General features: G+C 33.1%; 2 protein-coding genes across 3 annotated transcripts; one reads left to right on the top strand and one right to left on the bottom strand.

Annotated features, from left to right (window-relative positions):
• Positions 1-446: 446 nt before the first annotated feature.
• LOC142530828 (ABC transporter F family member 4) lies at positions 447-3,564 on the bottom strand. 2 transcript variants are annotated; one of them, XM_075636677.1, is made up of 3 exons: positions 3,437-3,564; positions 3,256-3,323; positions 447-2,821 (listed from the first exon to the last, which is right to left on the bottom strand). In XM_075636677.1, the coding sequence occupies exon 3, from the start codon at positions 2,811-2,813 to the stop codon at positions 651-653; it is 2,163 nt and encodes a 720-aa protein (XP_075492792.1). In that variant the 5' UTR covers positions 2,814-2,821; positions 3,256-3,323; positions 3,437-3,564; the 3' UTR covers positions 447-650. The 2 variants fall into 2 exon arrangements, with proteins under 2 accessions (XP_075492792.1, XP_075492793.1); XM_075636678.1 differs by lacking the exon at positions 3,256-3,323.
• Positions 3,565-11,852: 8,288 nt separating this feature from the next.
• LOC142531893 (xyloglucan galactosyltransferase XLT2-like) lies at positions 11,853-13,781 on the top strand. The gene is given in 2 exon segments (XM_075638165.1): positions 11,853-12,729; positions 12,731-13,781. Coding segments are annotated over 2 exon segments (1,452 nt in total). The 5' UTR covers positions 11,853-12,108; the 3' UTR covers positions 13,562-13,781.
• Positions 13,782-14,246: the final 465 nt, after the last annotated feature.

The raw sequence follows: 14,246 nt of genomic DNA, 5'->3' as shown, positions 1-14,246 counted from the left end.
AAAAGAGTATAATTGCGAACACTCACTCATTTGCTATAGATGTAATGTGTTCAATCGATCCATCAATAGGATTTAATATGTCGAAAGCGTTTCTTCTAAAATTACATTCTTGGGAATATTTTGGTCAATAATCTTTGTCAAGTTCGAATAACCTCAAATGATAAATTTGTATTTAATTTTTGAGTTCCTGGGCCTCTCTCTCTGTAAAGAATGGCTAAAACTCTTTTCGATTATTGAAGTAAATTAAAAGAACGTAATTGGTAGTTTGTGTTGTATCTCTGTGTTAATCCCAAGTTCACAGCAAAATAAAAATATCATAAACTATGCGTGCCTCACCCTGCACCTTGAAACTGGACTTCAAAACAGCCTAATGATGATACCAAAAAAGGTTGGATGATCATAAAACGAACGAAAAATGTAACAAAAGCACACAACATAGCAGACAATTACAAGCAAAAATTGATGTTCTACTACCCTTTCCGCAAAATCATTACACTCCAATCATACTCGGGTAAAATTAATCAGTAGACAATAACTAAGGCACATATTATAAAGAAATTGTCAAGAAAAATGTTGTCACTCATTTGTTTTATAAGAATAAATATACCTTACCTTAGTTTAAAAAAGGAAGAAGCTATAACATGCATCAATTAATCATCAACCTCTGCTCTGATTTCCTTGATAAGCTCCTCCTTGTACTCCTCGAACGTGCCTGGGAAGAACTCAACAGTTCCGTTCTCCACTACCCATATTTCACTTCTTTCCTCATCTTCGCAAACGCGTGATATAAGCCGAGAGTCATGACTGACTAGGACAACACCACCAGTGAACTCATCAAGTGCATCTGCTAATGCATCGATACTTTGCATGTCCAAATGATTAGTTGGCTCATCTAAAAGAAGAATATGTGGCTTAGACATGGATATGGAAGTGAAGACCACGCGGGCTTTCTGCCCTCCAGATAGTTTAACAATTGGTGTTAGATGGTTGTGACTGGGAAGTCCAAATTTCCCAAGCTTAGCACGAACAGCCTCCTGTTTGCTGAGTCCTTCTTGATCCGGATGGAGGCGAAGAAGATATTGAACTGGTGTTTCATCCATTGTCAAGAGATCCACAAAATGCTGGGAGTATCGACCAATCCTCAATTTTTGACTCCTCCTTACTTCACCTGTTGTTGGAACCAAATCCCCAGCAAGAAGGTTGAGCAGGGTAGACTTCCCAGCTCCATTGGGTCCTACAATTGCCACACGAGTCCCCATATCAATACCAACATCCACATTAGAGAGCTTGAAATCTTCTCGATTTGGATAGCTGAAGGTCACTTCAATTAGCTGCAACAGTGGCGGCGTCAGCTCGGTGGGTTCAGGAAAATGAAACTCCACAGTGTAATCTCTCCACTTCTGAGGGGCCTCAGGGAGAGGTTCATCTTCATCAATCTTGCCTTTACCCTTGTTCTTAGAAGCTTCCTTGGAAGCGACAAATTTGGCTTTATCTTTTACCTTTTCTTGCTGAGCCCGACTCCCAGATCTCTTAGCAGCTTTTACCTGCTTGTCATATATCTCAAACTTCTTGTTCATCTCTTTGCGACGCTGTTCATAACCACTTTCAAAAGCATCAAAATTTCCACGATAAAAGTGGAGTTTTAATTCGTGGAGATGAATAATTTCACTGCAAACTGTATTCAGAAAATCTCGATCGTGTGAAACAACAATGAGAGTTTTCTTCCATCTGCACAAGTATTCTTCTAACCACAGAACGGCCCTAAGGTCGAGATGGTTGGTGGGTTCATCCAAGAGCAACAGGGTAGGCTGAACAAATAGAGCCCTAGCCAAAGAAATTCTCATTCTCCAACCGCCACTAAAAGAGCGTGTAGGACGGCCTTGCATATTTTTAGTGAAACCCAACCCAGCTAAAATTTTAGAAGCCTGAGCCTCGGCAGCATCTGAGCCCATTAGTTGCAACTTTTCATACAACTCAGCAAGCTTCTCTCCCACATCGTCCCCATCAGACTCATAATCTTCATTATCACCAGTGGATGCAGTAGATGCATTCAAAGATGCAACCTCTTGCCTAATTTTGATAAGTTCTTCATTGGCTGAAACAACTGCTTCAAGGGCTGTTTTATCATCACCAACGACCTCTTGTTCAACCAAAAGTACATCAATATTTTTGGGTACAGGAATTTTTCTCCAAGCAAGAAGCTTCAAAAGAGTAGATTTACCCTTTCCGTTGGGTCCAACCAAACCATACCTCTTCCCGTGAGAAATCTTCACTGATGCATTCTTCAAAAGTTCTTTCCCGCGAGCAGCCACAGAGAAGTTATCAACAGTTATATCTTTGACATTGGCGTCTGCATCATCTTCACCATCAAGTACAGAAGCTCGACTGCCAATCACAACAGTAAAAGCATCACGATCATCCTTAAGGGCCTCATGTTTAGCAAATTCAGCAGCCTGAGCAGCAATCATGTCCTTCTTCTCTCGTTTCTTCAATTCTTTTTCACCGACAGAGATATCAAGAGGCTTTGTAGAACTTCTATTCTGTCTACTTGGCTGTTTGTTTGCCTCATTGAGCTTCAGCAGCTCCTCATCATCCTCCTCCTCCGAGGAAGGAAGATCAATGTCATCAGTGTAAGATGACAACTTTGGAGCTGTCTTTGACTTGGGCTTAGCAGATGTCAAGCTTGGGCCTTTCTTTGGTTTTTCCGGTTTTGAGTCCATACTCGCAAGCATTTCAGACACAGATAATTTCTCTTTACCACTTGGCTTAGCTTTTGTATTAACACCGCCCTCATCTGCTTTCTTCCTAACCATTTTTGAATCTGATAATTCATATCGAAAATTTGGTGACGATCTTGTAATAGTCAAGATCCAATAACACAGAAAAATAATATGAATTGCTTAACAGAAGTATTGATTACTTCCATAAAAAAGTTAAGCGTTCAAATTGATTTAATGTTTGATGCAAGATACCGAGAAGGACCAACTAGGAAATTATATACACTCCCTGTAAAATTAAGTATACAACTAATCAACCAAGCTCTAGTAAGAAACCCCAAAAAAAAAAAAGAAGAGGAAGAAAGCACGCAATTTTCATCAAACAAAAAAGGTTCAAACGCTAGACTCCGAACCAGAAACTTCATACCTAGGCACACATCCATTAACTCTACCTAATTCACACACGCAAGCATAAAACCGAATCATGAGGCGACATCTATCTGAACTTGTAACAAGAATTAGATCAAGAAACACTCACCAGTCAAAAATAGGATTCCTCAAGGCTCCTTTACACAAAAATCGTCAGATGGAAGGTATATATTAAATCTGCAACGAATTGACAAATTATTACGAAGATTGGTAAGTACTAATACAAATTAAAAGATCAACACACTTAAATTCAAAGTAACACGAAATCTAATAAGCATAAGAAAAATTACCGCAGGAAGAGGAATCTGCAACCGATGACGTCGCCGGCTACGTTGTTGATAATAGGGTTTTGTTGAATTTGAAGGATCGATTTAAATATCTTGAAGGTTCGAAGCTAATAATACGAGAATTTTAATTTTAATTTTAATTTAATGAAATAATAGGGTCCTGTGATAAAGAGGAATCCTTGTGGGAGACGCTATAAATCTACCATGTCGCAGGAAACCAATGGGCCGGTTTATTAGCCCAATTATCACAGGATAATTGTGCTGTACTTTCAATTCAGTATGAGCCCCAAAAATTCCCATTGGGCCGATTTATGAGCCCAATTGCATGGAAACGAATTTGACGAGAGGCAAGATTTTTTCTATAGAGTTGACAAAAAATTAAAATTTAAAAATAGATGTAATTATTGTTGGGGCTTTGGGATGAGAATGTTAGGTTATTTAAAAGAAATAGGTCTTTTGCGAGACGGTCTCACGAAATACGATTCGTGAGACAGTCTCACATAAATTTTTACCAATTGTAAACATAATTTTCACCAATTGTAAACATAATTTTCATTATATTACGCATTTACTTTCTAAATTAGAGAAATAATACAAACCAATCATTTGTGACAAAAGTAAGATTCTAAATTGGGTTGAAGGAAATCAAACGCAGTATTCATCTTATTATTTTATGTTATATGCGAAATATTTTTCTTTTCATGATATAATCAAATATTAGCATTTGAATAATTAATATATATGTTAATTTCTATAAAAAAAAATGTCAGAAACTGACATGATATTGGAATAAGAACAAAAATACTCTCGATTTAGCATAAACTAACTCGTATTAACCCTTCCTTTGTATGAAAAAGAGATCACATTAGATTCTTTTCATATTTCATTTAGAATAGATCTCTTGTGAGACGGTATCACGAATCTTTATCTGTGATACGGGTCAACCCTACCGATATTCACAATAAAAAGTAATACTTTTAGCATAAAAAGTAATATTTTTTCATAGGATAACCCAAATAAGAGATCCGTCTAACAAAATACGACCCATGAGACCGTCTCACACAAATTTTGTCTTTCATTTATACAAACTCGAGTAGAAGATACATCATATAAGTACGAATAATCCTCATGTTTTTTCATTATTATTAAAATTACATATATAAGTTTTATGTAATAAATTAAAGTAAGATTTACTCATTGAAATAGTAAAAAGTTTATAAAAAATTAATATTAAATTGTCTCACGTGTCAATTTTGTTATACATATTTTAACCTAACTCAGTCTATTAAAAAATATTACATTTTATGTATAATACGAGTTTTTTTATATGTATTTACCTTAAAAAGACTAGATATAGATAGAGATGTAGAATACTTAATTTTTGTGCCATACTATCATGATATGTTACATTTTTAAATAAACAAAATACCCATTATCAGAATAATCACATGTTAATGCATCATTTGGTTTGTAGAATGATACGATAAACGGAGTATAATTATATATATATATATATATATATATGTATATGTTGACAAAGTTTCTATAATTGTTTTTTTTTTTAAATATATCATTTGACTTGTAAAATAATATATTTAAAATGATAAATTGTAGGGATTGATCTTGCTTGTATTTAATGTACAAGGTTTAAATAATTACAATAAATGCAGACCAAAACATGTCCTTATTGATAAACTTAGTTTTATTGATTTTATTTTTTTTTTTAAACAAGAAACTGGTAATATTTATCAGTGAGTAGAAATGTATGTATTATAAGTCGGCCCAACCACAAAGGGAAATTCCCAACACCCAAAGAAAAGATGCAGAGGAAGAAAAACAATAAATTTCGTCGAGGAGTGAGTCACTTCATTGGCTGTTCTCCTCGCATGAAAAACGATACAATAGTGAAATCAGAGCTCAAAGAATTGATGTTTTGTTTGAATAAAAATCTATCTTTTATGCAAGATTTTCTTAATCGAAGTTGATTTGATTTTTTTCTAAAAAAAGTTACATACTTTCTTTCACAGTTTAACTGTTGTTAGGGTATGTCTGTTATGAGACGGTTTCATGAATCTTTATCTGTGAGATGGTTAACTCTATCGATATTCACAATAAAAAGTAATACTCATAGTATAAAAAGTAATAATTTTTCATGGATGACCCAAATAAGATATATGTCTAACAAAATACGACCTGTTAGACCGTCTCACACAACTTTTTGCCTTAAAATAAAATAAACTTATAAAAATAGGGTTTCTGAGAAAAATGTACTGTTTATTTATGTTTCCATGCACATTAAGGAGATAATAAGAAATTTAGTGAATATTTTTTTTTAAGAAAAAAGATTTGATGTGATTTTGTATTTGTTTTTGGAATATTAAGGGTGGTGTTGTTAAATTTTATTTTTGTGTCATATCGTTATCATATAATAAAAGATAAAAAGTAAGGGTATTATTATGAATAAAATGTGAAGTTCAAATAACAATTTCCTTTTTAAATTAAGATTCTCATTTATTTATGAAAAAACTATATGATACATTAACTAATATAGTCAACTTACTATTTCATTAAAGTCAACTTACAAAAAATGGAATACTTATAATACTCCATTCTAGACTTCTAGTAATTAAAGAATTATAATAATTTAGTGTTATTCGATATGAGTGATGGGAGATCTCAACTCCTTGCGTTACTCGTCGGAAATCGTGACTTGCACTTCGCTGAGTATACATTAATTTTTGGAAGGTTGATTCTTACAAAAAAAAATATATATATTTTTACTACGAAAATAATATTTTAGATATAAAAATAATATTTTTTAACGAGTCAGATCGAAAATTCATCGCATAAATTTGATATGTGAGACGATTTTAAAAGAATGTACGCTAGATTTGTAATTACGGCAACATTGTTTTTCACATTATAAAAAACTAAAAGACGAAAGAAAAAAAAAATAGAAGACTAAAACTATAATTTAATAACTAAAAAACCAAAATCGTAAATAAACAAACATACGATAGTTTAGTTTAAACTCTTTTAAGTACATGGGAGTGGGAGATTCGTCGCCAATATTGACGGAAGGTGTGATCAAATAGGCTACAAACCCCCCATCTCAGTTTAGACTTTTCATGTCTCGTAAGAGCTGCCCATTCATGCTTGAATTGCTCTCTGTGTTGACTTGTTAATTAGTGAACGACAAGAAACTTCGATTGAGCTTTATTAAGTTGGCATGCATGGTGAAACGAGCTCCAATGTGATATCTTAAATTAAAGATGGTCCACTGAATTGAGTGAAACAATTCATATATATTTTGCTATAATCTGTAACCGTCTCATAAATCATAATTGAGAGACGGTTCTGACACGATCAAAATCATGAAAAAAATATTATTTTTTTATGAAAATTATATATCAGGTCAAGTAGTATCATCATTTCACAAGAAACCGACTCATATTATATATATATATATATATATATATATATAGTGATATGTTATGAGGATCTCTAGAACATTTGGATACAGATACGAGATAGATATAAGATAATATGATAAAAATATTCAAAAACTATGTCCGACGTGAAGGGTTCTTTTACATTTTAAAAACATATTTTTGGGGCAATTTGTAATTTTTAAGACTATGGCAGGGTCGTTTGCAATTTCAAATAATTAAAGTAAAATGTTTCTACATAAAAAGTGAGTTACTAGTTTAACTTTTAATAAAAGTCAAAAGGTTACAGTATATTTACCATTAATCTCTCAACAGTTTGAAATATTTTATAAGAAAGTAAGAAACAGAAGTGACCGTAAGCAAAAAAATATGACTTAATTATTAAATCCTAATGATGGGATCGAATAAACACATAACATCTATAGCCAATGAGTGAGTGTGTTTGCAATTATACTCTTTTAAAGGGTATAATATTATGATGTGAGTTTTAGGAACCACAATAAATGATTATGTATGTAGGTGCAAGTTTTATCTCACGTGTCTAAGTGCAATAATTGCCTATATCAGTAAGAACGATTGAACCGTGATAATTGAGCTGTTGTATGATTTAAAATATTTGAGTTGTACAATTATCAAAAGTTTTTGGTAAAACGGCAAACACTCAATCCTATAATTGGTATCAGAATCAAGATCACTGGTTCAATTTTCATTTATAGCAATGAGTGCAGTTATTGCGATGGAGATTGTTGTGTGCGATACTTGTTGTTCCAGCTATAAGAACAATCGAATCGTAGTGCTTGAGCTGTTGTATAATTTAAAATATTTGAATTACACCGTTATTACTAGATATATCTTTTGACAAAGAGAGACATACTCTCATTCTACAGCCTCGTTCAATTTTCACGAATCTTGAGTCAGATTGGTGGTTTCTCAAACATATTTGGATCCGGCTGATATTGGAAAATTGGTAGAGAAGATGAAGCTATCACCCAAAGGCACTGAACAAAAGATATTGCTGGACGTAGAAGCTTTACAGATGGGAGCACATAGAATCGAGAGTTGCCTTGTGGCGAACGTCTTCTCCACCAAAGCCGTAAACCGCGACACCTTTCGACAGAAAATGTAGCGTCTATTTTTTTTTAATGAAAATTTCATTAAAATTTGATTAAAAAACCAAATGTCAAACACATTTTTTTAACCTGAACTTTACATCATCATAAAAGACCACTCCGAGTTGATGGCTGGAAAATTTCAATAGATCTCGGGATGCAACGGAAGACATGTATCTTGATCACCTTAATTATCTCATCAACGTTGGACTTTGTATCGTCGAACATAACTCTATTTCTGATGTTCCACACGCGATATACAGTTGCCGCAAGAGCTACACATCTCATCTAATTTCTCGTGATTTCGGGATCCCATAGATCAAACTAACTTTAAAACATGTTTGATATATCAAACTAACTTTAAAACATAAGCTTTTATATGATATTAAACAAGAAATAATTGTGAAAAACTGACTTCGGTTTATTTGGCACAAGCATTATCATCCACTAGGTCAGATTAATTATCATCATTTTGTAATTTAGTTTTCTTTTTATTTAAATATTTTGATTAATAAGATTCCTCAACAAAAGTACACGGCAGATCCAATTACAAACGTCCAAAAATCAGTTAAATGCATGAATCTTAACTATAATTTATTGTAATTAACAATTAAGGGTTAATTTATTTGAATCAAGACATGACAATTTTAACATGCTGATGATGTCTAAATTTTATTCATGTTTCATAAGAGACACATAATTAATCATGCGTTGAAATTATTACAAGTTCAAAGGTTGGTTGTTCACGTGGGATTCAATTAAAGTAATATTAAAAATGTGGGAAAATTGCCATCCTTCAACGAAGAGAATTGAGAAAATTTGTAAAATAATCTCGATCAACTATTTAATTAAGAAAATAATCTCCTACAGAAGAAACGTTTTATCTCATAAACGATAATAAATACCACCAATTCATCAATTTTTTTAATTTAAAAAAAGTATAATTCACACCTTGAAAATTTTCGAATAAAAAGAATATTAATAGTTACATTATATTTAGACTTTTACAATACCTAGGTATCTTTAAGAATTAAATACATCTAATATGACATCACTGAAAAAATATAAAATTGGTCTATAAATGTTTTTATCCATAATTTGTAAAGTTGATTTTAATACAATTAATTGGTATATTTCTTGGATTTTTTTTTTGCGCATTTATACTAATTTCTAATGAATGATGACGTCACGTTGAAAATTATTGATTTGTCTAACCGAAGTTGAAAATTCGAACAAAAATCACACAAAATATGATAATAAAACCATTTTATCACAATAATATCAAATTTGAATACAATCATATAATTATTTTGAAAATCAAATTAAAAGTTATATTTTGGATTCTTAATTATATCTTGCACATGCAAAAGAATGTAAAGTCAAAAGGGCCGGCCATTTTAGTTTGTCGGAATTCTTCGAAGTTGATGTATTTCAAATATTCAATTGTATTTTTATTGTTTCAGACAAGTAAATGAATTTAAATTTTTAATTACTATAAATTATGTGTGGATGCACCAAATATATATGTTGTATTCTATTATACATTTGAATATTTATTATAAATGAAATTTTAATATATAGAATAATGTGTTTTTACAACATTTTTACGAAACAAATATTAATTGTATGCTGAAATTGAATATTATCCTGCATTTTCATTGTGTTTTGTTTCAAACTGTGGAGTGCAGTCAACCCAATTTCGTCGAAAATGTGCCCAGTTAATGCCACTGACACCATTATATTTAAAATAATGATGATTTCATATATTTATTTTGGTAAGTATATCTAGCTAGTTGTTGATATCATTTATTGAATATCTGCAAAAACTTGTCTGAGACGGTACTATGTGTCATATTTTGTGAGACATGTATCTTATTTAAGTCATTCATAAAAAAATATTGATTTTTATACTAAAATTATTATTTTTTATTGTGAATATCGGTATAGTTGACTCGTCTCACAAATAAAGATTCGTGAGATCATCTCACAAGATACATACTCATCTATTTGAATACACAATTTTTCATTTTTGATTTCAAGAAGGAATGTACGTACTTTAATTTACTTTAGTAATCGAAAAGAGTTTTAACCATTTTTTACAGGGAGGCCCATAAACTCAAAATAAAATACAAAATCTATTATGATTTCCTGATCCAGTGCATATATTTTTTTAAGCAGAAATTAGTGTATGATAGTCTCACAGATTGTATTTTGTGAGACAGATATCTTATTTGGGTTATCCATGAAAAAGTATTACTTTTTATTGTAAATATCGGTAGGGTTGAATCCGTCTCACAGGTAAAGATTCGTGAGATCATCTCACAAGATACCTACTCATCTATTTAAATACACAATTTTTCATGTTTGATTTCAAGAAGGAATGTACTTTAGTTTACTTTAGTAATCGAAAAGAGTTTTTAACAATTTTTTTTACAGAGAGGCCCAGAAAACTCAAAATAAAATACAAAAACTATTATCATTTCCTTATCTAGTGCATATATTTTTTTAATAAAAAATTTATGTGAGATGGTCTCAAAGATCGTATTTTGTGAGATATATTTTTTATTAAGATCATCTATAAAAAATATTACTTTTCATACTAAGAATATTAATTTTTATTGTCAATATCGGACTTTCGCATATAAAGATTTTTATCTTGTGAAACGGTATAAGAAAAGACGTACATTAATATCGTACACGAATATCTATGTAAGAACGTCATAATTTCCGGACCCCAAAATCCTAGTCAAGAGTCATGGAAGTCACGAGCTAAATTGTCACCACATTTAAAGCACTAATAAGGCATCCGCGTACGTCGGAATTAATCCATGTTAATAATTCTCCATCTCATCAAAAATGATGGGGTCCACGAGCCACATATTCATTCCATTAACACTTCCCCATTATTAACACACACACGTTCATTTAATTTCAACTTTCATTATTTATGGGTCCCACTGTCCACTTACTTATTTTTTTTTATTTTTAATATTTCAATATCTTTCTAATATTTTTAAAATTTTACAACAAATATTACTAAAAATAAATAGTATTATTATTTTAAAAATAACTTAATTCCAATATTCATTAAAATATTATTAAGAAATAAAAAAAAAGTTGGACTCTTTTATTTAAAATATTATTCAACACAATCTCTTTAAAAAAAACACAAAATACAAAGAAAACGAATTACGATAATTGAAAAGAGAATTACATCAATCGAAAATTACATATTCCATTTCTCTCTAATTTGGTCACACAGATGTTCATGAACTATAAGCTGCTCCGGCGTCATTTGTGAAGTGTCTTTCGAAAGGATTTCGTATTTCTTAAGCAAATATTTGCTCTTTTTAGCTTCATATTTGTGGGATGAATTTGTAGAAATTGATTAGTATATATAGTGAGTAATTTCGAATGTAGCCGTTGGTGCATAATTTTGCCGTTTGAAAATAGCCGTTGGTGATAATTAGCGACGGTTTTTGAAAAACCGTCGCACATAGCGACGGGTGTTTTAAAAAACCGTCGCAAATAGCGACCTTTTTTTTTAAAAAAACAGACGCTTTTCACTTTGCGACGGTTTACGAAAAACCGTCGCAAAGTTGCGATGGTTTACGAAAAACCGTCGCAAATTTCGAAATAACGCCGTTCATTCTGATGAATTTCTTGGCTGCCATGTCAGCCAAGATTATTAATTCTTGCGCCCACATTGGTGGACGAAAATTAATGGTTAGTTATTAACACCTATTAACCAACCAATGTGGGTGCCCTAATACATATTGAAAATAAGACATAAATGTAATATTCGATAAAAGAGTTGAAATAGTATACATCATCTTCATGTTCTTTCCACCAACGTGAATACAACAGAAAAGTTACACGTATTTACATGTTTTCTCTAAAAAATATATATAATATAAGTCCAATTGAGATATTTTATTTTATTTATTTCTTATATAAAAAAAATTATGATATAATTAGTAGAATGCATCGTGAGATAGTCAAATATAATTAAGGATCCTTTGATCTATAGGTTTAGCCGTTAAGCAGACCGTTTCTTCACTGAATTATCTTTGCAATAAATTCTGCGGCAAGCTCTAATTCTTGAGTCTTCACCGATATGTTTGATCGAAACGAACAGCAATCCCATAAAAAAGCCAAGAATAGTTCTTCGAAATACACTTCAAATTTGGTTTCTGCTCGAGTTTTGGTCTGCAAATGTTTCCAGCTTCTAATAGTATTGCTCGTCTTCCAGTGTTTAATCCTGTCATATTTTTCCAGCAGCCCATCGAAGCACAAACCCAGTCCTGAAGCCATTGAAGGGCATATCGAGCTTCTGCCGGAGGATGGAAAATGCGATGCCGGGAGGTTTTATGTCTACGAACTGCCGGAGATTTTCAATAGGGAGATTTTGGTCAACTGCCGTGATTTGGACCCGTGGCACTCGAGGTGTAACGCGATTTCAAACGGCGGGCTGGGCCCGAGAGCGGTCGGGTCTGTTCGGGTCGTGCCGGGGAATCTTTCTTCCTCCTGGTACTGGACGGATATGTTCGCCGGGGAAATTATTTACCACGAGAGAATTTTGAGGCACGAGTGTAGGACGGCGGCGCCGGAGTCTGCCGCGGCTTTTTACATACCGTTCTACGCAGGGTTAGCGGTGGCAAAGTATTTGTTCACAAATTACACCGCCCAGGACCGGGACCGGCAGTGTCAGATGCTTCTACGGTGGGTGGCGGAGCAAGCCGTATTGGGAGAGATCCAACGGTTCAGATCACTTCATCATGCTCGGCCGGATGACGTGGGATTTCCGGCGGAGGAAAGACGAAGACTGGGGCTCGAGCTTCGTCAACATGCCGCTGATGAAAAACATCCTACGTCTCTCCGTTGAAAAGGACCCTTGGGACGAGCTCGAGATCAGTGTACCCTACCCCACCGGATTTCACCCCAAGTCCAAGTCAGAGTTGGATCAATGGCTGAGATTTGTCCAAACCCACAAAAGACACAACTTATTCACTTTCGTTGGTGCTAAAAGACAGTTGGAAGGTGATTTTAGGACCATTTTACTAAACCATTGCTACAACGAGTCGGACTCGTGTCGAGTTGTTGATTGCTCGGGTACTCGATGCTACGACGGTACATGGGAGATTCTCGAGTCGTTTTTGGAGTCAGATTTTTGCTTACAACCTCGGGGTGATGCCCATACAAGAAAGTCTACGTTCGATTGCATGTTGGCCGGTTCGATCCCGGTTTTTTTCTGGAGAAGAAGCATTAAGTATCAATACGAGTGGTTCGTGGGCGATGAACCGGATGATTTCTCTGTTTTTATAGACCGGAGAGCCGTGCGAAACGGGACGTCGGTAAGAAAAGTGTTGGAAGGGTATAGTAGGGACAAGGTCCGAAAGATGAGAGAAAGGATTATTGGTTTGATTCCTAATTTTGTGTATAGAAATACGACTAGTGATGAATCGGGGGATTATAGAGATGCCTTTGATATTACAATTGATGGGGTGTTGCGGAGGTTCAAGGAGCAAATGGGGTCCAAGAATGCAACATTTGGCGGAATCGAGAGTTGAAATTATTAGATACATTTAACTTTACTTTACATGGAAGAATCGAGAATTATGTACAAAAACATCACACATATTAATTTTTTATGCTTGTATTTTGCTTTACACAAAGCATAGATTCATTCTCACGTGGTGTTGTATAAAGTTCATATACGTTTTGAAATACATTGTTCTTGAAATGAAACTCGATAATTTTTATGGGAGATCAGAGGATTTTGTATTTTAATTTGAGATATTATGATTTTTAGAATTTCCAAACCCAACATTTATTTATTCTATTGATTGAGCTGGCAGGAAAAAATTCTGAAGCTAGCCTTTTGAGAAAGTAAAGTAAAAGTGATGCTGCTGGTAACTTTTGTCAAAAGTTTGGTGTCTCCGGATAAACCAACGAGTTAGTCTCTTCTTTTATTTTAATACAATAAGATCATATGAGTCTTATATTTTTATGAAAATTAATATATATATTGACACTTCAAAAAATAATATTTTGATCACATCATAAGAAGAAACAGTTGAGATACGTGATAGAATAATCCTATTGACAGGGCACGAATGACCTAGCATTCCAAGAAATACGGGATTAATTAACAAGATTTCAGGAAGCGGTAATTTTTTATTATTATTATTTTTTATCGGTGGTTTTTTTTTTTTTTTTGGAGTTTTTTTTATAGGTGGTATTGTTTATATTATT

The sequence above is a fragment of the Primulina tabacum genome, chromosome 17 (genome assembly GCF_025594145.1).
Source record: "Primulina tabacum isolate GXHZ01 chromosome 17, ASM2559414v2, whole genome shotgun sequence".
In the NCBI taxonomy this organism is placed as follows: domain Eukaryota; kingdom Viridiplantae; phylum Streptophyta; class Magnoliopsida; order Lamiales; family Gesneriaceae; genus Primulina; species Primulina tabacum.
The sequence above is the reverse complement of the archived record's forward strand: the minus strand, read 5'-3'. Positions and strand labels throughout refer to the sequence as shown.